We start from the raw sequence: 24963 nt of genomic DNA on the forward strand, positions 1-24963 counted from the left end.
CTAATACCCAAGTGGGTGGACAAAATGAGAGTTTTTAATTGGCTTCATTATAAAGTCCAAATGTACATTTTATGTAGAAAAAGGCAAGACCATTTATACAGTCTCATAGCTGCTATCAGGTGGATTTTCATAATAAGCACATACTCTTCTTTTACCAGATTGCAGCAGGAGAGAAGATTCCTTTGAGCCAGGAAGAAATAACTCTGCGGGGCCATGCCTTTGAAGCTAGAATATATGCAGAAGATCCTAACAATAACTTCATGCCGGGGGCCGGACCACTAGTGCATCTCTCCACCCCTCGAGCAGACCTTACCACTAGGATTGAAACTGGAGTACGGCAAGGTAAAGTGAAATTAAAGGACAAAGTCTCGGTGGTTAAATTTTTTGGTACATTGTTGGTTTTGGATAGGGTCTTTTTTCCTGTGTCTTGTGGATGTATCTAGGTTTTCAAAATAAAGGATTTCTTTGATTTCTCAGTAATCTTTTCCTTTGGAATAGTCACTTTTAAGGAATAACTAGTATTGGGGCTTCCCTGGTGGTCCAGTGACTTTAAGCTCCCAATGCAGGGGGCTGGGGTTCGATCCCTGGTTGGGGAACTAAATCCTGCATACCGCAACTAAGACCCGTTGCAGCCGATTATGAAGAATAAAATTAAAAATAAAACAGATGGCTAAACATTTATTTTTTTAAAAAAAGAAGAACTAGTATTTTTAAGCAGTACTGCAGTCTTTTTTGAAATGCAGCAGCACTTAGTCAAACCTCAGCAACAAATATTTTCTGGTATTGTTTATATTTTTATTTTGCCTAGTTCCAAATACAATTTAAGGGGACTGATATCTGCCCAGCCCAAGGCACTCTGCCTTCAAGGTACTAAAAGTCAAACTGAAAAATTAATAAACTTAGTGCAAGCTAAGCAGTAATTTTAAAAAGTTAAAAAATAACAATGCAAGAGCTAGTATAGTTCACATATGATTAATAACCACGGTCATAACAGTTATTTAGCACTTACTATGTACAGGTACTGTTCTAGGGGTTTTTCCTCCAGGGGCTCCTTTACTACCCTATGATCACCTCCATTTTCCAAATGCGGAAACAAGGGCGCAGAGAAGTGACTTCTCCAAGGTCACCATTGGAGCCAAGATGTAGACGCGGGCATTCTGGCTCCAGGTCTATGATCTGAGCCACCACCATCTATTGCCACCTTAACTTTAGTTGCCAGAGAAGTTATACAGATGGTGAGTGATAAAATATAGAAATTCTCAGGAATAGCAGGTTATGTTAGGCTGGTGTAATCGGGACATGTTTCTAAGAGGAAGTCTGGAGTGAATTTGAATAGACAGATTTAAAAGCACACAGAAAAGTGAAGAGAAGAGGATTTAACAAAAGGTGTATTTGAAGAACTGAGAGAATATGTGGCTGGAGAAAAGGATTCAGGGTGGTGAGTAATTGGAGATGTGGCTGGAGATATGGAATAAGAGCAAATCGTATAGGGTCTAGAAAGCTAAAACGAGGAATTAGGACTTCTAAACAATAAATTGCAGGTGATACCACTCTAATGGCAGAAAGTGTAGAGGAACTAAAGAGCCTCTTGATGAGGATGAAAACAGAGAATGAAAAAAATGGCTTAAAACTCAACATTCAAAAAACAATCAAAAAACATTCAAACATTCAAAAAACAACAACTCAAAAACTCAACATTCAAAAAACAAAGATCATGGCATCTGGTCCCATCACTTTATGGCAAATAGATGGGGGAAAAAATGGAAACAGTGGCAGATTTTGTTTTGGGGGGCTCCAAAATCACTGTAGATGGTGACTGTAGCCATGAAATTAAAAGATGCTTGCTCTTTGGAAGAAAAGCTATGACAAATCTAGACAGCATATTAAAAAGCAGAGACATCACTTTTCTGACAAAAGTCCATATTAGTCAAAGCTGTGGTTTTTCCAGTATTCATGTATGGATGTCAGATTTGGACCGTAAAGAAGGCTGAGTACCGAAGAATTGATGCTTTCAAATTGTGGTGGAGAAGACCCTTGAGAGTCCTTTGGACAGCGAGGAGATCAAACCAATCAATCCTAAAGGAAATCAACCCTTAATATTCATTGGAAGGACTGATGCTGAAGCTGTAATACTTTGGGTACCTAATGTGAGGAGCCAACTCATTGGAAAAGACCGTGATACTGGGAAAGATTGAGGGCAGGAGGAGAAAGGGGTGTCAGAGGATGAGATTGTTGGATGACATCACCAACTTAGTGGACATGAGTGTGAGCAAACTCCAGGAGATAGTGAAGGACAGGGAAGCCTGGCATGCTGCAGTCCATGCGGTTGCAGAGTCAGATATGACTTAGTGACTGAACAATAACTACAACAATAAACTGGCAGCATTTTGAGAGCTCTGGATAACCTACAGCAAGTTTGGTAGTCAGTAAATTTTTTAGCATATCAGTGAAACTTCATAGAGAGAAGAGGGGACTTGCAATAGGAAAGAAAAGGAATTTAAGGCAAGCAAAGCTTGCAGTATAGTTTAATAAAAGTGCTCAAAGGATAACAGATATAATTCTCAGACAGACTCCCTGATTTATCCTGGCCCTGGGAAGGATAATTAGTACAGGAAGCTTTCCCCAACCCTCTTTTGTGTCCCCTTGTGTATTCCTTGGGATTCCCCCTTTATATCATCTCATGATGATCTTTTGCCCCTTGTCTAATTTCTCCATTAGACTAGGAGTCGTACAAGAGGGACTAGGTCTTCTACGTTATATTTGCAGGACTTTGCTCAAGCTGAGGCCTAGAAGGTGTTCGGTATGTGTTGGTGGATGGATGGATGGGTGGATAAGGGAGTGTAATCTAACCTCTTAATTGTATAGATGAAGACTCTGAGGTTCAGAGGGGTCAAGTGATCTGCCAAAATCACAAAAACATCTTTGAACAATATTCTTTGTAATATACCTCATCTTTTTTACTTGAACCATTTCTAACCAGTGAGATGTGCATAGTTCAGTTTCTTGGTCGCTGAGACTCTGACACAGCTGCTGTTTATTAGCTCTGCCAGGTATGGCAATTTGGCACTTGATTGTCATTCCTCCCAGCAACCATATAGAATAGAGGAATTATTTTCTTTATTTTTCTGATGAGGAAACTGAGGGGATGGAGGCAAGGAAACAAGGACAGAAGTGATTGTGATATGAGGGTTTTCACTGACTTCCAAAACAAGAAGGAAAAAGAAGATTCAGAAGAAGTTAGGATGGGGCAAGCCAGCCTGTGTGTCGTTGGATGGCTCTTTTGGGGCATGGTGCTCTTGATAGCCATACCCTCCTTCAACTTCTGTTTTTAAATCCCTTTGAGCCTCAGTTCCTCGTGAATAAAGTGGTGGTACTGATATCTGTCATGAGAATAAAGTGTGAAATGTACAGAAAGCCCCAGGAGAATGTCTTGCTTGTCATATTTTCTCTCTTTTAAGTTATAACTTTAGTTTCTGTGGTTTTTCAACTTCAGGAGATGAAGTTTCAATGCATTATGACCCCATGATTGCAAAGCTGGTTGTGTGGGCTGCTGATCGCCAGGCAGCCTTGACGAAACTTAAGTACAGCCTTCGACAGTACAATGTGAGTGAGCTGGAGCCGTGTTAGTGACTGTGATGATCTCTGGATCTCTACAGCCAAGTGTGTCTATTACAACTGGTTGACCTTTGTCCTTGTCAACTTATTTCTACCAATTTCCCATATGTCACAACAAAATTATTTCACATGGGAGTATTTCCCATGGGTCAGAATAGAGTTTGAAGACTTCCTGATTTCAGCTAGAAAGGAAAGATTGCAGGACTAAAACTATTAGCATCAGCGTTAACCTCAGTGGGATCCGATGTGGAATTTCTATTCAACCTGTGGATGAGGCCAGCAACACAAGTGTGGCCAATCCTCTGATGTTATTTTCTGCCAAGGAAAATAATTATGTTCAGTTTTATCCATTTGAAAGAGTTTGTTGCTTTTCTGTAGCTATAAATTTCCTTGCTGCAGTAAGCTCCATACCATGCTGATTTAGTGTCATAGAAGGATTTCTTACTAACCCATGATATTCAGGTGACTATATTTCATGAATTTGATCAAACCTCCGATTTCTGTGGCTCCACCCACACCGGCCTCCTTGTGACTCCTTTGACACACCCAGCATGGAGCCACATGTTCCCTTTCTCCCTCCAGAATTTTCTTGCCCCATGTGATTCCCTCCTCACTGCCCTCTGCCCGGCTCACCATGATCCTTAGAGTCCTTCCCAGGCCTCCCCACAGGACCTTTTGCTGCTGTCTGTTCCTTTAGCCAGCCTTATTTTTTTTTCATATCATCTGACATTATAGTAGATATTTATAGACATTGTTATTTGTCCCTTGATGTGAGCTTTGTGATGACAAGGACTTTGTTTTGTTCCTCACTGTGTCCCAGTACTGGGGTCAGAGCCTGGCACCTAAAAGGCTCTCAGTAAATGGCTATTAAATAAATGGATGAATGAGAAAATGAATGAATGAACCTGAGAGCTCAGACAGCCGGTTTTGTCCTAGATCCCATTTATTGGGTGGATTTGGGTTAATTCTATACCTTTTCTTATTTTTATATCAATGTGTACAAGTTGAATTTTAATGTTCAGAGGAAGCTCTTTTCAGGTCGTATAATCCTACCCGCCGCTGTTGTAGCAGTCCTATTCTGTCTGCAGTTTTCCTCGTTCATGGGGGTGTTCTGAGAAGCAAGTCTTCAGTATCTTGCACATAAATCTCATTTCAGTTTCTTAATGTTTACTTGCTTTCCTAACCTGAGTCAATTAAACATCTCCACACCACCTTCCCAACACCATTTCCTACATCCTGTTTATCATAGTAAATTAATATAATGTGAAGTGCAAATGCATAATAATGGTGAAATGAATTTGTTTTGTTTTTCCAGAGAGTTAGTCATGGTCGAAAATACTTAGTAGAAAGAAAGAGCTGATGCCATAGAAATGTTTTCCTGAGTATGTTGTTTTCCCCACTCACTGGCATGGACATTTTTTCCTCCCTAGATTGTTGGACTGCACACCAACATTGACTTCCTCCTTAGCCTGTCTGGCCACCCGGAATTTGAAGCTGGGAACGTGCATACTGATTTCATCCCTCAACACCGCAAAGAACTGTTGCCCGACCGGAAGACCACAGCCAAGGAGTTTTTATGTCAGGCAGCTCTGGCCCTCATCCTCAAGGAGAAAGCTGCGTCTGATGTCTTCAAAATTCAGACACAAGGTATGGAATATTTTTCTATTTCTTCTGCTTTGCAAAATTTTATGAATATCATTGAACATGCTTTTTTTTTTTTTTTTTGGCCATGCTGCATAGCTAATGGGATCTCAATTCTCCAGCCAGGGATTGAACCCAGGCCACAGCAGTGAAGGTCCAGAACCCTAACCACTAGGCAACCAAAAACTCCCAGTTTTCTTTCTTTTATTGCCACTCCTGCCTCCCTTTTCTTCCTTCAGTAACTGACACCATCCTCTGCTAAAGTGTTTCTTAGTATCAAGTAAAGAGCTTTAGGTAATATTCATGCACCCAACAGCATGCTTTAACCCATTCAGTGTAACTTAACCCATCACTTAAACAACATAGAGATGGACTTATTTTCAAGAAAACACCAATTCTCCCCACATCTCATGCTGATATGCCTTACAACTTCTTTTTGTTTTGTTTTTTCTAATTCACTTTTTATTTCCTTCCAACTTCTTTTATTCACCACTCCCTGCTTTGTTGTATCCTGCATACCGGCAGCAGCTTTCTTGGTCCTAGAGACAAGACAGTGCTGGAGATGCTCAGATTCCCTTAAGTTACCCATAATTTATTGTTGAGTTATTCTTCTGCTCTCTCTTTTTAAAAAATATTTATTTATTTATTTGGCTGAGTCAGGTTTTCATTGTGGCACATGGGCTCTTTTCTTGTGGTGCATGGACTCTCTAGTTGTGGCACACAGGCTCCAGAGCGTGTGGGCTCAGCAGTTGCTGCAACTGGGCCTAGTTGCTCTGCGACGTGTGGGATCTTTGTTCCCTGACTAGGGATCAAACTTGAGTATCTTGCATTGCAAGGCAGATTCTGAACCACTAGACCACCAGGGAAGTCCCCTTCCTCTCTTTTTCTATTCTGAGATCAAATTTCTGACTAGCTAGATACCTAGGTATTTCATCATATCATAGAATCTGAGTATGCCATAGAATCTGGGACTATGACAGAGATTCATCCTGGCTGCCATATGTATGCATCCCTGCCTCAGCATTCCCACTGAGTTGTTACCCAGCATCTTCCTAACACCTCAGGAAGCTGGAAATTCATGATGAAAATTCATTAGTCAATTACAGTTTCAGTCAACTCTCCATTAAGAAGTTCTTCTCACTTGGTTGAACAAAATCTGAGCTCTCCCACATTTGCTCCATAATATTTCCTCAGGCTACCTCTGATCTTTGAAGCAAACAGGAAAAAAAAAACCCTGAATCCATTTATCCCTTCATTATTATTAGGATTATTATATTATTATAGGATCCTATTATTGGGATCTTTTTCTAGATTCATTCAAGAAAGTGATATTAAGGGCTCCCCCCAGGCGCTTCCCTGGTGGCTCAGGCGGTAAAGCATCTGTCTACAATGTGGGAGACCTGGGTTCGTACCCTGGGTCAGGAAGATCCCCTGGAGAAGGAAATGGCAATCCACTCCAGTACTATTGCCTGGAAAATCCCATGGACAGAGGAGCATGGTAGGCTACAGTCCATGGGGTTGCAAAGAGTCGGACACGACTGAGCAACTTCACTTTCACTTTGGTGGCTGAGCGGTAAAGAACCTGCCTGCCAATTCAGGAGACACAGGTTCAATCCTTGGTCCAAGAAGATCCCACATGCTGTGAAACAGCTAAGCCTGTGCACCACAGCTATTGAGCCTGTGCTCTGGAGTCTGGGAGCCACAGCTACTGAGCCCATGTGTTGCCACTACTGAAGCCCCTGCAGCCTAGAGCCCTGTGCTCCACAAGAGGAGCCACTGCGGTGAGAAGCCCACCCACCGCAACTAGACAAGAACAGCCCACACAGCAGTAAAGACCCAGCGCAGCCATACATGAATTAATAAGTAACATTTTAAGTTATATTGAAAGCTTAAAACATATAGCTACATTTGGAGATTTGTGCTCTGTCCTCATTTTGTCCTTTTACATTAAATAAACGCATCTACCTGTACCCCATCTGGTATTCCTCAGCCTGGACTTAGCTTTTTTGGAATGGAGTGTCCTCTTACTCTCACTTTCCTTTTTAAATTAAAATTTATAAGCAGCCCAGAGAGGAGTTTCAGAATAAATTGCTTCAATTTAGCTACTCCATAGCTCCTGGAAATTGTCTAACAGAGGGTGAACACACAAGTCTCTAGAGGAAGACCAGTAACAGAGAAGAGCGGAAGAGGCCAGGTGAAAGAAAACTAGTGAGTAGTGAGGATCCGGGCGACCTGGAATGCATTTGCCCTGTCAGAATTGTGACCACTGTGCAGTTTATGCTGCCAGAGGTGGAAAGTTGAGGTTGTAAATATTCTGATTTTTTCAAGAAAAACTGGGGTTTTTTTCATGTAAAATTTCCTGAGATGTGAATAAAAGTGTCTAAATTTAAAGTATTGCATAGAATAAAGAAAACATATTTGAGCTGTCAGTATAGGACCTCTGTTTTATGTTTTCTTTTGTTAGTAGGCTTGATGTTCATAAATTTGTTGTTGAATTTTAAATTTTTTCTAGATCAATACTCTCCTTTTGCATCCAGCAGTGGAAGAAGACTGAATATCTGTTACTCTAGAAACATGACTCTTAGGGATGGTAAAAACAGTAAGTAATGTTTTATTAAAAAAGAAATGTGCTTCATAGAAATAGATCACATTTACTGAAAAAAAAAAGAATTCAGCCTGGCCATGATCAATTACATTTTTTAAGATCCTTAGCCTAAACATTAGAAGGAAGCATGCCAAAATAATAGAATTGGCTCTGGGTGGTAGAGTTAATGATATTTATTTTTCTTTTTCACACTTGTTTTATATTTGGTAAATATTTTAAAAATAGGTCCTAAAACATACATAGGAAAATGAAATATATACAAAACATTAGTGAGATTAGCATTGGATGCTAGGATTTGAGGCACTTTTTTCCCTCCTCTTCTTTGTACTTTCATGGCTCTGCCATTTTTTTCTGTGAGTCTGTATGACTTCTAAAGAAGAAAATAACCAAACTTCTCCAGGGGAGGAGGATTGCCCACCCCACTGCTCACCAGGCAGCATTAACGAGGGGGAGTCACTGTTAGACCCGCTTATTGCTGATGAAACTTTGATAGGGGAGGAGCAGTTACTCAAGGCTATTAAGTAGCAGAACCAAGACTGACACCCAGTCTTTCTGGCCTTGCCCCCTGTGCTGTTTCCACCACTTTTCCAGTAGAAAATTGATTTTTGATTGCCAACTAATTGATGGGCCCGGTATGGGTCCTGATTTATTGTAACTGAAGTCTGAAAGAGATGACACTTAAGCCAGAAGATGGTTTGTAAACTTATGGCTTGAACAGTGTTCCAGAGGAACCAGAATCCTATGACAACAACTGGCTGTATTTCTTTTGTTGCAGGACAGTTTACCTGGGAAGTCAGAGGGGTGCAGAGCCAGAGCTGGGAGGGATGGATAACCTTGAATGTGAGGTTCATTGAACTGTGGGAGCTCCATTGTCAGAATGTGCCTACCAAGTATAACAGAGATCATCACAGCACCCTCCTCCCTGGACAGAGTAGGATTTTCTTTACCTCAACTCTGGGTAGATACCAGTCACTCATTAATAAGTAGCTCTTTAGGCATTTTTTCATTCTGAACCTAGATGGTCATTGCCCTATTTGCATTGAGTACATGGAAAGAACATTTGCAAAGATCCCTTATAAAGCAGCCTTCTGTGAGTGGTTAACCTATCCATTTTATGCTGTTGTAGTTATTTCATCCTAAAAAACAGCAAAATCTGGGAGTATCTTGCTCTAGACTCCTCTGTGCTGAACACAGGTATCAGCAGCAAAGTTTCAGTGGCCTCTTCAACCTGAATTAAACAGAAAAATCACATGTATGATTATAATTCATAGGAGCCAATGGTATTACTTGGTGTGAATTTTTACTAAGCAGTATTTTAAATTATGTTGCATTTCAATTTTAAAATAAATATATAATTGAGAAATCAATATAAATGATGTTCACTACATCCTTTTTGTAGTATTTTTCAATGATAATCCAGGTCTGAATATAACAGCTTTCAGAAATATTATGTTGAGTCTCTCATATATGCTAATCAGTAGTGACCATGGTTGAATAAGAGAGTGCTCCAAACAGGAAGTCTAAGGGCCCAAAATCATTTGTGAATCTAAAGGAGAACCAACTCCTAATGATCTCAGTAAAAACAACCCAGCATTTTATATATTTAAAGCTTGAAAAATAATCTTCCTTTGTTATAGCCATGTTTCACAGAACCCTGCCCTACCCTCAATAACAGTAGCTAAGATTTATTGAGTGTTTGATATATATCAGGCCCTTTGTTAAGCACTTTCCATGGATTATTTTATTTGCATTTTCAGAATAGGCCATTGAGGTCAGTGTTATTATTAGCGTCAACTTTATAAATTGGGAACCAAAGCTTAGAGAGATTAATAGTTTTCTTGAAGTCATACTAAAAGTAATTGGTAGAGCCAGAATTTGAACCCACTGTCTAGGGTACATGTGCTTATCTAACACTGCACCATGCTAAATGTATATACCTTATATAAACATATAAGAGGATATTAAACACATATCAAATTTACAAGAGGATATTTAAGGTTCTCTTGTGGGGGTTAAGTATCTAGAGGAGAGAGGAACAAATTCAGTTACTCTATAATGTATAAAATAGTTTTCCCGGCAGTGTCTTTACTATGATTCTTTTGGCATTCCTGTCAGTTAAACACTTTTCGTATCTTATAAATTAAAAGTAAACTGATCTGGTGTAATTGAATATATTTTCTCTTAAGAAAGTGTAAAGATATTGATAAGATATAGGGAGGAAAAGTTTCATTCATTCATACACTCAGTACAAAGTTTTTGAAAACACAAAATATTCTGAGTAATGTGAAGAAGTAAAAAAAAGATGTTAAGATGTTTACCATTTGGCAAAGGAAAAGTTATATATGTTGACAATATGGATGGTGTAGGGCTTAATAATGCAGGCCCAGGAGTCAGATTCTATGGGTTGAATTCTGCTCCCCTCTTGTCTATGACCCTTGAAAAGTCACACTTTCTAAGCATCTCGTGTCCTCAGCTATAAGTGGAGATACTCATGGCAGTTGCTTCCTTGGGTTGTTGTGTATATTAAATGAAACAATACATATAAAGCATTTTAGCTTGTTGAATGACCTAGAGCAAGCAGTCAACAGTAGCTATCATCATCAAAATCATTATTATTAAATTATCTCCTTGTTACTATGGAAAGAGCAAAGTAGACATGTATGTCACATGTTAATTTTTAAAAACTGGTTGCTGAACAATGTGTATAGCAATATGTTATTTTTATAAAAGAAGAATATAAGTTTATGCATTCAAAAAGGTCTAAAAGGATTCACACATTAAAGTGTTTAATAATACATCTGGGCAATAAAGGGGACTTTCACTTTTTATATACCTCAGTATTTAACTTTTGTGAATATTTTTTGCAATTTTTAAAAACAACTGATAAAGAGAAAAATCACTGTCATTTAAAATTGGATGAGGGGAGAATCATAATGGCACTTTATATGCAGAAGTCTAAATGTTCACAGGAGAGAGGATTTGTTCCACCTAAACAGACTCTTCCCAAGGACAGTGAGTGAGTATGATGTGAATGATGGATGGAGTCTCAGGTGGTGTGGCTGGGGACCAGCAAAGTGGGAAGGAGGCGCATTAGCAAAGAGGCACAATTGTGGAGAAGGCCAGAGGCACATGTGGAGAATATGAATGGTGCAGTTTCCCATTTGTTTGTAACACAGGGCTATATAGAAGGATGGTGGGCAACAGGACTGGGAGTTTGGTGCCTTCCATACCAAGCCAAGTACTTTGAGTTTTGGGGGGCCATGCTGGGCCGCATCAGCTGGAATGGTTGAGACAGGAAGCAGGAAATTTAGGGAGGCCCTCTTAAGTCAGCCAGGCCAGAAGCCATGGGCCTGAACCAGAGTAGAGTGATGGGAATGGACAGGAAGAAATGTAGAGCACAGGTCTTCAGGGGCAAGAACTTGGCAGCTTTGTGGTGGCTATTGGAGGTGAAAAGCAAAGGATGGAGGATAAGGCCAGAATGACAAGTTATAAACCTGGATGATGAGAAAAACAGTGTCAGTCATGGAGTTGACAGGTCAGGAGGGAAGGCAGGTGGAAGGGGAGATGATTTGTTGGCCCCATTAGGTTTATTTTAAGATGTCAGTGGAGGATCCTGCTGGGAATGACTAACCAGAGTTTTGGAGCAGGAAGGTCAGGCTGGAAACAGACTTGAGCTGGGAGCCTCAGAGTGCTGGTTAATGTTTCAGGTGTAGGTGAAATGACTTTGGTCTGCATGCTCTACCCCACAAAATTTCCAGCTCCTAGGGTAGTCTTTAGGGTGCAGTCGATGGGGTCGCTAGGAGTTGGACACGACTAAGCGACTTCACTTTCACTTTTCACTGTCATGCATTGGAGAAGGAAAGGGCAACCCACTCCAGTGTTCTTGCCTGGAGAATCCCAGGGACGGGGGAACCTGGTGGGCTGCCGTCTATGGGGTCGCACAGAGTCGGACACGACTGAAGCGACGCAGCAGCAGCAGCAGCAGCAGCAGCAGCATAGTCTTTAACCTATTCTCTAGTCACATAATGATATAAGTATATTTTGCATTATATTTGTATAGTCTGATACAGTTTATAAAGTGCTTTCACATTCATTTAATCATTTACATTTTCATACCCAGTTAATGGGTCAGAATGGATCAGAAAAGCAGGATTTTATTTTATTTTTTATTTTTTTAAATTTATTTATTTAAATTGGAGGCTAACTACTTTATAGTATTATAGTGATTTATACATTGACATGAATCAGCCATGGGTGTACATGTGTTCCCCATCCTGAACCCCCTCCCACCTCCATCCCCATCCCATCCCTCAGGGTCATCCCAGTGCACCAGCCCTGAGCACCCTGTCTCATGCATTGAACCTGGACTGGCGATCTGTTTCACAATATGATAATATACATGTTTCAATGCTGTTCTCTCAGATCATCCCACTGTCGCCTTCTCCCATAGAGTCCAAAAGACTGTTCAATACATCTGTGTCTCTTTTTCTGTCTTGCATATAGGGTTATCTTTACCATCTCTCTAAATTCCATATATATGCGTTAGTATACTGTATTGGTGTTTTTCTTTCTGGCTTACTTCACTCTCTATAATAGGCTCCAGTTTCATCCACCTCATTAGAACTGATTCAAATGTATTCTTTTTAATGGCTGAGTAATATTCCATTCTGTATAGGTACCACAGGTTTCTTATCCGTTTGTCTGCTGATGGACATCTAGGTTGCTTCCATGTCTTGGCTATTATAAACAATGCTGCGATGAACATTGGGGTACACGTGTCTCTTTCAGTTCTGGTTTCCTTGGTGTGTATGCCCAGCAATGGGATTGCTGGATCATATGGCAGTTCTATTTCCAGTTTTTTAAGGAATTTCCACACTGTTCTCCATAGTGGCTGTACTAGTTTGCATTCCCACCAACAGTGTGAGAGGGTTCCCTTTTCTCCACACCCTCTCCAGCATTTATTGTTTGTAGACTTTTGGATAGCAGCCATTCCGACTGGCGTGAGATGGTACCTCATTGTGGTTTTGATTTGCATTTCTCTGATAATGAGTGATGGTGAGCATCTTTTCATGTGTTTGTTAGCCATCTGTATATCTTCTTTGGAGAAATGTCTGTTTAGTTCTTTGGCCCATTTTTTGATTGAGTCGTTTATTTTTCTGGAATTGAGCTTCCGGAGTTACTTATATATTTTTGAGATTAATTCTTTGTCAGTTGTTTTGTTTGCTATTATTTTCTCCCATTCTGAAGGCTGTCTTTTCACTTTGCTTATGGTTTCCTTTGTTGTGCAAAAGCTTTTAAGTTTAATTAGGTCTCGTTTATTTTTGCTTTTATTTCTATTACTCTGAGAGGTGGGTTATAGAGGATCCTGCTGTGATTCATGTCAGAGTGTGTTTTGCCTATGTTTTCCTCTAGGAGTTTTATAATTTCTGGTCTTACGTTTAGATCTTTAATCCCTTTTGAGTTTATTTTTGTGTATGGTGTTAGAAAGTGTTCTAGTTTCATTTTTTTACAAGTGGCTGACCAGTTTTCCTAGCACCACTTGTTAAAGAGATTGTCTTTTCTCCATTGTATATTCTTGCCTCCTTTGTCAAAGGTAAGGTGTCCATAGGTGCATGGATTTATCTCTGGGCTTTCTATTTTGTTCTATTGATCTATATTTCTGTCTTTGTACCAGTACCATACTTTCTTGATGACTGTAGCTTTGTAGTAGAGCCTGAAGTCAGGCAGGTTGATTCCTCCAGTTCCATTCTTCTTTTTCAAGATTGCTTTGGCAATTTGAGGTTCTTTGTATTTCCATACAAATTGTGAAATTATTTGTTCTAGTTCTGTGAAAAATACCGTTGGTAGCTTGAGAGGGATTGCATTGAATCTATAGATTGCTTTAGGTAGTATACTTATTTTCCAATCCATGAACATGGTTTATTTCTCCATCTATTTGTGTCCTCTTTGATTTCTTTCATCAGTGTTTTATAGTTTTCTATATATAGGTCTTTTGTTTCTTTAGGTAGATATATTCCTAAGTATTTTATTCTTTTCATTGCAGTGGTGAATGGAATTGTTTCCTTAATTTCTCCTTCTGTTTTCTCAGTGTTAGTGTATAGGAGTGCAAGGGATTTCTCTGTGTTAATTTTATATCCTGCAACTTTACTATATTTATTGATTAGCTCTAGTAATTTTCTGGTGGTATCTTTAGGGTTTTCTATGTAGAGGATCATGTCATCTGCAAACAGTGAGAGTTTTACTTCTTCTTTTCCAATCTGGATTCCTTTTATTTCTTTTTCTGCTCTGATTGCTGTGGCCAAAACTTCCAAAACTATGTTGAATAGTTAGTGGTGAGAGTGGGTACCCTTGCCTTGTTCCTGACTTTAGGGGAAATGTTTTCAATTTTTCACCATTGAGGATAATGTTTGCTGTGGGTTTATCATATATAGCTTTTAAGAAAAGCAGGATTTTAAATGTCTTAGGATCACAGAGATGATCGTACCATGGATGGCAGATTTGGGCCGTAAGCCAGAACTTCTCTTTCCCAATTAATTACGTTTTCTACTATGACACTACAGCCTTTCTTTTTGAGGGGGAAATATCTGAAATATCCTATAACTGTAAAAGAGTTAGAACTTCAGTTTTAAAAAAGAAAAGTCTGAAATTCACCTTTATTGAAACCTGTCTGATTTTTTAATTTTTTTAAATTTTATTGTCAGGGAGTTAAAAGATGTTGATATCCCTAAAAACTAGTTTTCCTTAGGTTGAAAGTGAGGTTCTCAGAACCTCAGTTACTGAATAAATGTATGTCTTCTAACTGTTCTTCAATTTCCTCACTTTTTCCATAAAGATGTAGCCATAGCTGTAACATATAACCGTGATGGATCATATAGCATGCAGGTAAGCCTCCTTGGTTTTGTTCTACAGCTCAGAGCTGAATCTGATTTCTCTCATACTGAGTAGAGCATGTTTTCACTCTGTACTTTATTTGAAGCTGTTGATTATCATGACTATAGTTAGGAGAATGTCATGAGCTTTTATTTCAGACCAATTTGGAAAAATTATTCCCTATATAGTTTCTGATTATTTACTCAGTTTGGCTGTAATTTCCTTAAGAATAAAAACTTGGTTAAAAAAATAATGATAATAATATTTGATATAAGACATCTAAAAAGCCCCTAAATTATGTGAATGTATTTATATCTAAAGCAGCAGTTCTCAAATGTTTGGTTTCAAGACCTCTGTACACTCTTAAAAGTTATTGAGATTCCCCAAAGAGTTTTTGTTTGTATTAGTTACATCTATTAATATTTACCATTTAGAAAATTACATCGAGAAAAAAATGTGTTATTGTTTTAATGTATGTTTTTAAAATGTATATAATATGTGATTTGTCATTTTAACCATTTTTAAGCATACAATTTCATGGCATTAAATCATTCACATTGTTGTGCAACCATCACCACCATCCATCTGCAGAACTGTTCTCCTGCAGAACTGAAATTCTGTCCCAATTAAAAGGGTCCACTCCCCCTCCTCCACCCACCCTTCCTGGGCCCTGGCAATCACCATTCTACTTTGTCTCTGCAAATTGAACTGCTCTAGGTACCTCGTATAAGTGGAATCATTCAGCGCTTACTCCTTTTGTAACTAGCTAATTTCACTTAGCATGTCTTTGAGGCCCTTCCATTGTTGTAGTATCCATCCAAATTCCCTTCCTTTTTAAGGCTGAATAATATTCCATTGCATGTATGTACTACACTTTATTTATCCAATCTAAATACATAGATGAGTAGTGGACACTTGGGTTGCCTCCATCTTTTGCCTATTATAAATAATGCTTCTGTGAACATCTGTATACAAGTATCTCTTCGAGACCCTGTTTTCAATTCTTTTAGGCATGTACCCAAATAAGTAGAATTCCTGTATCATATGGTAATTCTCTTTTTAATTTTGGGGGGAACTACCATACTCTTCCATAGTGTCCATACCATTCTACATTCCCATCGGCAGTGCACAAAAAAATCCAATTTCTCTACATCCCTCCTTGCCAACACTTATATTCTAGCTACTTTGTTTTGTTGTTGTTGTTGTTTTTATTAAAAACAAAAAACCCCTAAGGTATGGAAGTAGTATCTTACTATGGTTTTGATTTGTATTTCCATAATGACTAATGATATTAAGCATCTTTTCATTGCTAATTGCCTACTTATCTTCTTTAGAGAAATATCTATTCAAGTTATTTGCCTTTCTAAAAAAATCTGGCTGGGTTTTTGTTGTTGAGTTGCAGGATAAACTGAGAAAAGATTATCACCAAGCACACATTCCATTAGCCATCAGAGTAATATCATTATCATGTGTCCTAGAATCTCTAGAAAATTCCACTATATACTTGTAAGAGAATGAGAGTAGAAAAAAGACAATATTATGTTATTAAGAAATTGTTTGACTTTGTGGAACTCCTTAAGGGGCTTGGGGGACCCCAAGGGATCCACAGGTCATACTTTGAGGCTCTTTAGTCAAAATTTTTGTGATAGACCTCAGTTTTAAAAAATCCATTACATTGGCAAAATAAAATGCCAAAGGATTAAAAAACAATGTGAGAACTCAACCAAATTCCTATAGTGAGTATAAAATTCAGAAAATAGAATAAATCATTTTTCCTATGAGCTAAGAGATTTCAAATCCAACAAAATGAATTTATCAATGATGCTCTTTAGATTCCCCAACACTTTGAGACACATTGATTTCCTTTCTCTGTGATTCAGACAAATGATGGGAAATCAACTTAAGTATATGGGTTGCAATTAATATTGGTAACCTCTGGTTTAGGGACCCCTTCTTATCCCTTGGTAAATGGTAAAGTAAATTGCAGATTTGTTCTGGTCTGCTCATGGAACTACCTTCACAAATTTAGAATGAGCTTCTATACGTCTTTAAACAAAACTGTTCCCAATCTAACCTTTATATCCTGAGAATTCCACAGACGTTCAAATGGCTGTCTTAGTAGGTTACAAAGCAGAGTGAAATGTCATATTTAACTTAGGATAGATGAGAACCATGTATAAATACTGCAGTGTGACCTATTTCACTTTAACCTATATAATATATTTGAAAAGAATAGCCACAGGACTCTGACTCTTAACAGGGGAATTGAAAAATAAAGAAGATTTAAATGAATTTTATGTGTATAGGGGAAATTTTTTCTTGTGTATATAAATGAGAAAACATCCTTTAGAACAGCATGATTTCATGTCCTTTTGTCAGCTACTTTGAAAAGATTAAGTGTGAAATCTGTTCTTTGGTACTCTGTCTCTCAGAGTAAGAAAACTGTGCTCAATCTCCAGCTAACTTATCTTCTTAAATCATAACTGAAAACCCATAAATTCAATCTCCATGTTGGTGAGATAAAAGAAATCAATCTAATTATGAGATTCTGGCGTTATTCATCACTAACTTTTGCACAGTAAAACTCGATTTACTTTGGATACTCAGAAATGAGTATTAACATATAATATACTCAACTGAATTTTAATAATTTTTCTTACTTTGATTTGTATTTCTATCTCACTTTCTTATTATTATTCTTAAAGGAACTTTTATCCGTAGCATTATGGTGCTACTGTAGATATGTTACATAACTATTTTTTTTTTCTTTTAATTATCTTACTGCTGTTTCTTTCTAGACTATTTTGTTTATGAATCTTAGGAAATTTCCTGCATGATTTAAAAAAATGTTTTTACCTGTTTCCTTTTGAAACTATTAACAGTAAAGAATTGATTTTGATTTTAATTCTGTAAGGTTGTTCATTTACTTTAAGGATCTTAATTTTTTGTTTTTTCAGATTGAAGATAAAACTTTCCATGTCCTTGGTGATCTTTGCAGTGAGGGAGACTGCACTTATCTGAAATCTTCTGTTAATGGAGTTGCTAGTAAAATTAAGCTAATTATCCTGAAAAACACTATTTACCTATTTTCCATGGTAATGTCTTTTTAGTGTTTTATAATAACACTATTGGAGTTTGGGAGAAAATTGCTTGACCAGAAGTATTCCACTGAGAAATTAGAAAGATCCTGTTTTGGAACTTCCCTGGCAGTCCAGTGGTTAAGACTCTGTGCTTCCAATGCAGGGGGCATGGTTTTAATCTCTAGTCAGAGATCCTGCATGCCACACAGTGCCCTCAGAGGGATGAGGGCGAGCAGCACACCCTGTTTCCTTCTCTCACTGCTGTGACTTTGTGTCTATCCCCCTTTCAGTCTGAATCTTTGTCACGTTTCTACCTCTCTATTTCTCCATTCACCACATCTGTTCTCACAGATTCTCACTGACAGACACATATCCATTTCTTCCTTTAATTCTCAAATACTCTAAACACTTCCCCCAACCACTGTTCTCCTGGCACTGGGAATTGTGGAGACTTGGGAGGAGGTGACCATTGTGGGAGGAGTCTGTGGACCAGATATTCCTTACAGGGGAGGTGCGTGTGGGTTAGTGGTGGTCTCTTGGCAGTTGAAGGATGGTTGAGGTAGGCTTGGCATGGATATGATTAGGAGCTTGTTAGGAGACCTTAGCGTTCTGTGTGGGCGAAGAAAGGAAGTGGATTATCAAATTTCCTGTGACCTCTTCAGAGCCTTCTCACACTTGAGAACCATCTTCCAGACCAGAGTACTTTGTGATGAGATGCCTTCAGTATTCCAGTAATTAAACTGTATATTTGGAGTCAAGGATGATCTCCTTTTGCCAGGCATTGCTTCCATAGTCTGTGTGCTATAACAGTATAATGGCAGAGGCAGTAGAATGGATTGGTGAAGAGCATGAGTTCTGGTTCGTGACATTGTACAGGAGGCAGTGATCAAGAATATCCCCAAGAAAAAGAAATGCAAAAAGGCAAAATGGTTGTCTGAGGAGGACTTACAAATAGCTATGAAAAGAAGAGAAGCAAAAAGCAAAGGAGAAAAGGAAAGATATACCCATTTGAATGCAGAGTTCCAAAGAATAGCAAGGAGAGATAAGAAAGCCTTCATCAGTGATCAATGCAAAGAAATAGAGGAAAACGATAGAATGGGAAAGACTAGAGATCTCTTCAAGAACATTAGAGATACCAAGGGAACATTTCATGCAAAGATGGGCACAATAAAGGACAGAAATGGTCTGGGCCTCACAGAAGCAGAAAATATTAAGAGGAGGTGGCAAGAATACACAGAAGAACTATACAAAAAGATCTTCACAACTCAGATAATCATGATGGTGTGATCACTCACCTAGAGCCAGACATCCAGGAATGTGAAGTCAAATGGGCCTTAGGAAGCATCACTACGAACAAAGCTAGTGGAGGTGATGGAATTCCAGTTGAGCTGTTTCAAATCCTAAAAGATGATGCTGTGAAAGTGCCACACTCAATATGTCAGCAAATTTGGAAAACTCAGCAGTGGCCACAGGACTGGAAAAGGTCAGTTTTCATTCCAATCCCAAACAGAGGTAATGCCAAAGAATGCTCAAACTACCACACAATTGCACTCATCTCACACGCTAGCAAAGTGATGCTCAAAATTCTCCAAGCCAGGCTTCAACAGTACGTGATCTCTGAACTTCCAGATGTTCAAGCTGGATTTGGAAAAGGCAGAGGAATCAGAGATCAAATTGCCAACATCCGCTGGATCATCAAAAAAGCAAGAGAGTTCAAAAAAAAACATCTACTTCTGCTTTATTGACTACGCCAAAGCCTTTGACTGTGTGTATCACAACAAACTGTGGAAATTTTTAAAGAGATGGGAATACCAGATCACCTGACCTGCCTCCTGAGAAACCTGTATACAAGTCAGGAAGCAACAGTTAGAACTGCACATGGAACAACAGACTGGTTCCAAATAGGAAAAGGAGTACATCAAGGCTGTGTATTGTCACCCTGCTTATTTAACTTCTATGCAGAGTACATCATGAGAAATGCCAGGCTGGATGAAGCACAAGCTGGAATCAAGATTGCCAAGAGAAATATCAATAACCTCAGATAGGCAAATGACACCACCCTTATGGCAGAAAGCAAAGAAGAACTAAAGAGCCTCTTGATGAAAGTGAAAGAGGAGAGTGAAAAAGTTGGCTTAAAATTCAACATTCAGAAAACTAAGATCATGGCATCTGGTCCCATCACTTCAAGGCAAATAGATGGGGAAACAGTGGAAACAGTGACAGACTTTATTTTTTGAGCTCCAAAATCACTGCAGATGGTGTCTGTAGCCATGAAATTAAAAGATGCTTGCTCCTTGGAAGAAAAGTTATGACCAACCTAGACAGTATATAAAAAGCAGAGACATTACTTTGCCAACAAATATCCGTCTAGTCAAAGGTATGATTTTTCCAGTAGTCTTGTATGGATGTGAGAGTTGGGACTGTAAAGAAAGCTGAGTGCTGAAGAATTGATGCTTTTGACCTGTGGTGTTGGAGAAGACTCTTGAGAGTCCCCTGGGCTGCAAGGAGATCCAACCAGTCCATCCTAAAGGAAATCAGTCCTGAATATTCATGGGAAGGACTGATGCTGAAGCTGAAGCTGCAATACTTTGGCCACCTGATGCGAAGCGGTGACTCATTTGAATAAGAGCCTGATGCTGGTAAAGATTGAAGGCAGAGAAGAAGGGGACAACAGAGGATGAGATGGTTGGATGAAATCACTGACTCATTGGACATCAGTTTGAGTAAACTCCTGAAGTTGGTGATGGACAGGGAGGCCTGGCATGCTGCAGTCCATGGGGTTGCAAAGAGTCAGACACGACTGAGTGACTGAACTGAACTGAACTGATGAGTTCTGATGTGTGAAGCTGTTTGCTTTCAAATCCTGGCCCTACCGGCATCTGCTTGACCTTGAGCAAGTTAAACTCTCTAGGTTTTAGTTCTCCTATTTATAAACAGGAATAAGTAACAATACCCACCTCATAACGTTATTGAGACCATCAAGGACATTTTATATATTTCTTAAGAAGAGTTCCTGGCTTAGACTAAGGAACTGAGAGTGGAGATGCTACTAAAATGGCTTGTAGACAGTGGCTGTCTTTTACCAACAGTTAGGTACTTAATTCTTTTAATCCCCTCTGTGGTATGTATGCCATTACTTCTTTATAGTAGAAATCAAGACTGAAAGGGGTTTAGTAATTTGCTCAGACGCTCAGTTGGTAAAGAATCCACCTGCAATGCAGGAGATCCTGGTTCGATTCATGGGTCAGGAAGATATGCTGGAGAAGGGATAGGCTACCTGCTCCAGTATTCTTGGGCTTCCCTTGTGGCTCAGCTGGTAAAGAATCCGCCTGCAATGTGGGAGACCTAGGTTTGATCCCTGGCTTGGGAAGATCCCCTGGAGAAGGGAAAGGGTACCCACTCCAGTTTCTGGCCTGGAGAATTCCTTGGAGGGTCGCAAAGAGTTGGACATGACTGACCGACTTTCACAAAGCTAGTTAGAATCCTGGTATTAAATAAGACTCATATTTAACAAATAGCTTGAAAATAATCATCCTCAGGCCTATTCATAAAACTACAGTGATAATATCTTAATTTCATTTCTAATTTATGTTATAAATATACATCCTATATATATATCCTATAAATATCATTTCTACTTATAGGATGGAAGTACTCAGATTGGCATTCCGGTTCCCCGATACTTGTCTTCAGCAAGCTCAGGAGAAACCCAAGGGGGTGCTGTAGCTCCTATGACTGGAACTGTTGAAAAGGTATTGACGTGAATGTATGTAGAATGATGTCCAGTAAGTCCCCATAAATGTCTTTGTTGAACTTTGTTTCATATATCCTTCTCCCCCTCTCTAAATCTTGTTCATTGGAAAGCATCCATTTCAAGAAAACAAGAAGATCTATCAAAGATTCAAGTTCTATATTACAGTCTTCAGTGAATCATAAATTTACCTAATTTATGATAAGGACTTTTCTTTGAAGTGAGAATTCCATCAAAGTAGTTGACTAAAATGGAACATTCACCAAGCATTATCCCAAATTTGAAAGGTATTGGTGAAGAACAACGTGTCTGGTGTTGAATGCAGTATATATTCAGATATGAGATCCATACTGGTGATGACTTCCAGTGGTGGTAGACCAGTGGTCTCCTTTTATTTACTTGCGTACAATAGAGTGCCCTCAACTGCATTTAAGTCATAAAAATCCTTGGTACCAACAAATAGAAGAAGAAAACAACTACTTAAATAGTGTGAATTATTTCACCCACCACTTGTGTGTGGAAATGTTTGCCCCAGAAGGGCAGTGGGCTGGGGAACTTGCACTTGCCTTTCACTCATTCAGGCTCAGTTCCCAACAGGCCCCTCGTCATATGGGCATCCCTGCACAGGTTTACAATTAAAGATGCACTTTTCCCCTCATAACTGGCCTAAACCCAGATTGTTGATTTCATCGAATGCCACTAAACTATCACTCAACATTGGGTGATCGAGGGGCTTTGAGACGTGTTTCTCATTTTTCACAATTTGGCCTGAACGCATTGACTTCAGAACCTAATTCTACTGTGTGATGTTTCTAAAAACTACTTAAAACCATGTTAACCGAGAAGATAGTAAAACCATATGGCATATATGATTTAATTTATACTTGAAAAAAGGAAAATAGAGATTTTTTTCTGGGTTGCCAACCAGTTTAATTCTTTTAACAACCTAAAAACTAGAAAGCCAGGCAAGACCCTGCACTCTGCCTGTCGTGAAGACATTTAAGTGTAGTACAGGCATACTGTAGAGATACTACAGTATCTCTACTTGTGAGGTTCTCTACCACCAAGTACAGTACAGCAAGTCACATGAATTTCTTGGTTTCCCGGTGCATATAAAAGTTATGATTACACTGTAGTCTGTCAAGTGTGCAATAGCATCATGTCTAGAAAAAAAACAACATACATACCATAATTAAAAAATACTTAGATGTATGCGTAGCTGAATCACTTTGCTATACACCTGAAACTAACACAACGTTGTAAATCAACTATATGCCAATATAAAATAAAATTTTTTTTAAATCTTTATTGCTGAGAAATGCTAACCATCATCACTGCTCTCAGTGAGTTATAATCTTTTTACTGGTGGAGGAATACTGAAATATTGCAAGAATTACCAAAATGTGGCACTGAGGCACAAAGTGAGCAAATGCTGTTGGGAAAATGGCACCCAGAGACGTGCTTGATGAAGTTGCCACAAACCTTCAATCTCTTAAAAAAAGGAAAAAAAAAAAAGGCATTATGTGCAAAGCACAATAAAGTGACGTGGGCCTATAGTCCTTCCCTGTTGGTGATATGTCTTGTCTGTCTGTTCATGAGAAAACAAAAAGACTTGAAATATGTAGAATGTATTCACTGATTCAAGGAAAACTAGATGGGGCGGGGGTGGTGAAGGTGGGGAACTAAGGAGTGACCCCACTATGACAGTGCCTGCAATGCCAGGCGGACCTGTGGGTCTCTGACTGGGGCCAGTGTGTTTGTCTTTGGCAGACAAGACAAGCACATAGACACATACTTCTCTGTACGTTTGTACCAACTCTGCGCACCACAGATCAGGTGTGTAATTTGCCCAGTTGTCAGATCGCATGTAGACCATCACAAGGGACCTCTCTTTTTAGATATTAACCTGTCGCTCTGAATCTCTAGGTGTTTGTGAAAGCTGGAGACAGAGTAAAAGCTGGAGACTCTCTGATGGTTATGATTGCCATGAAAATGGAAGTAAGTGAAATCATGGGTTCACTTGCCAAGTAAATTTTGGGAGCTGTCGGTCCCAATTTTTCTTTTGTCTTATTTTGTAAGTTAAGACCATTTTAAATATCAGGGGGAAAAAAATCCTTCCCTAGTCCAGTTGAATTGGGGTTTCCTGTAGGGGAGCCCAAGGATCAGTAGTTTTTAAAAGCTTCCCAGCTGAGAGTCTACTGTGAAGCTTGGGCTGAGAATTACTAGCTAATCCAGAGCTTCCCAATTATTGACCTTGAATGGTTTACAGGTGTATCAAGGTAATGACGCCTCTCAACCCCCAAGTGCACCATAAACATGTTTTGATTTTCTCAGTGTGCTGCGATGTGAGAAAGGTCAGGAAGCACTGATACATGACAAAACATCAAAGCAGCTGACTTCATTTCTCACTCTTCCTGTGTCTTGACTTGGTGTGTGCTCAACCCTCGTTAGTATCACAGCCATTGTCTGCCATGCCTTGTGTCTCTACAGCATACCATAAAGGCGCCAAAGGATGGCACAATCAAGAAGGTATTCTACAAAGAAGGTTCTCAGGCCAACAGACACGCTCCTTTAGTCGAGTTTGAGGAGGAAGACTCTGACGAAAGGGAAGCAGATTAAACTCCATCAAATAAACAGCCAGTTAAGCAACATGTTCAATACAGTATCCACACCAAAAAGAGACAGTGCCTTCCTGCTTTTCTCGGGATCTGACGACTAGCACTTTTACTAAATGATTGTATGATTCTGCTTAAAACCCTTTCATGTTTAAAAATCATGTACTTGGGTCACAAATACAATAAATTCTCTCAAAATATTTCATACTAATAAAATTAAAGTATACTTTTTAAATTGGGAGATAGTATGGTTTCTTTCTGCCTCAAATATTATACCATGCATTGTTTTTAGGCAGGTGGGCAGCAACTTGATCAAAAGAGAACTGAGAGAGAAAAGGTCACTTAACTAAATGAGTTATCTCCCAGGCACAGTCATGACAAAAATGAACATTAACATATTTCAGAGACAGATGCCATAGCACTAAACTCAACCTAAGAGTTTTTGCCAAAGAGTAACTTCTTAGGCAGTTTAAACGCTTGGATGTTATTTGTTTCTTGTTTTTGTGATTGGAAAGTTTCTATCCAGACCGCCTTTGTCTTTATTGTACTTGCTAAGCTTGTACAAATGTATATCCACACACTTAAGCTTTTGTGTATATGTATTTTATGCACATATATATAATATCTAAATTGTATGCTAGAATATAATTTTTCTAGAAATACACTTTCAAGCCTCTTCATTTTCAGGTATCTACTGAAGTGTTAAATATTTGTTGAATTGAGTTCTAGCTGCACACATGAGACTGCATTCAATGTTGTAGAGACTGCAATGAAATTTTAAAATAT

The 24963-nt window shown here is 38.9% G+C and overlaps 1 protein-coding gene across 4 annotated transcripts in view; it reads left to right on the forward strand.

Moving 5' to 3' along the window:
• The window catches only part of MCCC1 (methylcrotonyl-CoA carboxylase subunit 1), a 58348-nt gene extending 33930 nt beyond the window's left edge, over nucleotides 1–24418 (forward strand). For all 4 annotated transcript variants that reach the window (XM_061414732.1, XM_061414747.1, XM_061414740.1 and 1 more), the window contains 9 exons: nucleotides 159–342; nucleotides 3494–3603; nucleotides 5046–5262; nucleotides 7769–7855; nucleotides 14694–14743; nucleotides 17689–17826; nucleotides 21456–21563; nucleotides 23489–23560; nucleotides 24053–24418. In XM_061414732.1, coding sequence (XP_061270716.1) covers nucleotides 159–342; nucleotides 3494–3603; nucleotides 5046–5262; nucleotides 7769–7855; nucleotides 14694–14743; nucleotides 17689–17826; nucleotides 21456–21563; nucleotides 23489–23560; nucleotides 24053–24181 — 1095 coding nt within the window. In that variant the 3' untranslated portion in view covers nucleotides 24182–24418. The remainder of the gene's footprint in view (nucleotides 1–158; nucleotides 343–3493; nucleotides 3604–5045; nucleotides 5263–7768; nucleotides 7856–14693; nucleotides 14744–17688; nucleotides 17827–21455; nucleotides 21564–23488; nucleotides 23561–24052) is intronic.
• The last annotated feature ends 545 nt before the right edge of the window (nucleotides 24419–24963 follow it).

Source organism: Bos javanicus, chromosome 1, assembly GCF_032452875.1.
Source record: "Bos javanicus breed banteng chromosome 1, ARS-OSU_banteng_1.0, whole genome shotgun sequence".
Classification (NCBI taxonomy): Eukaryota; Metazoa; Chordata; class Mammalia; order Artiodactyla; family Bovidae; genus Bos; species Bos javanicus.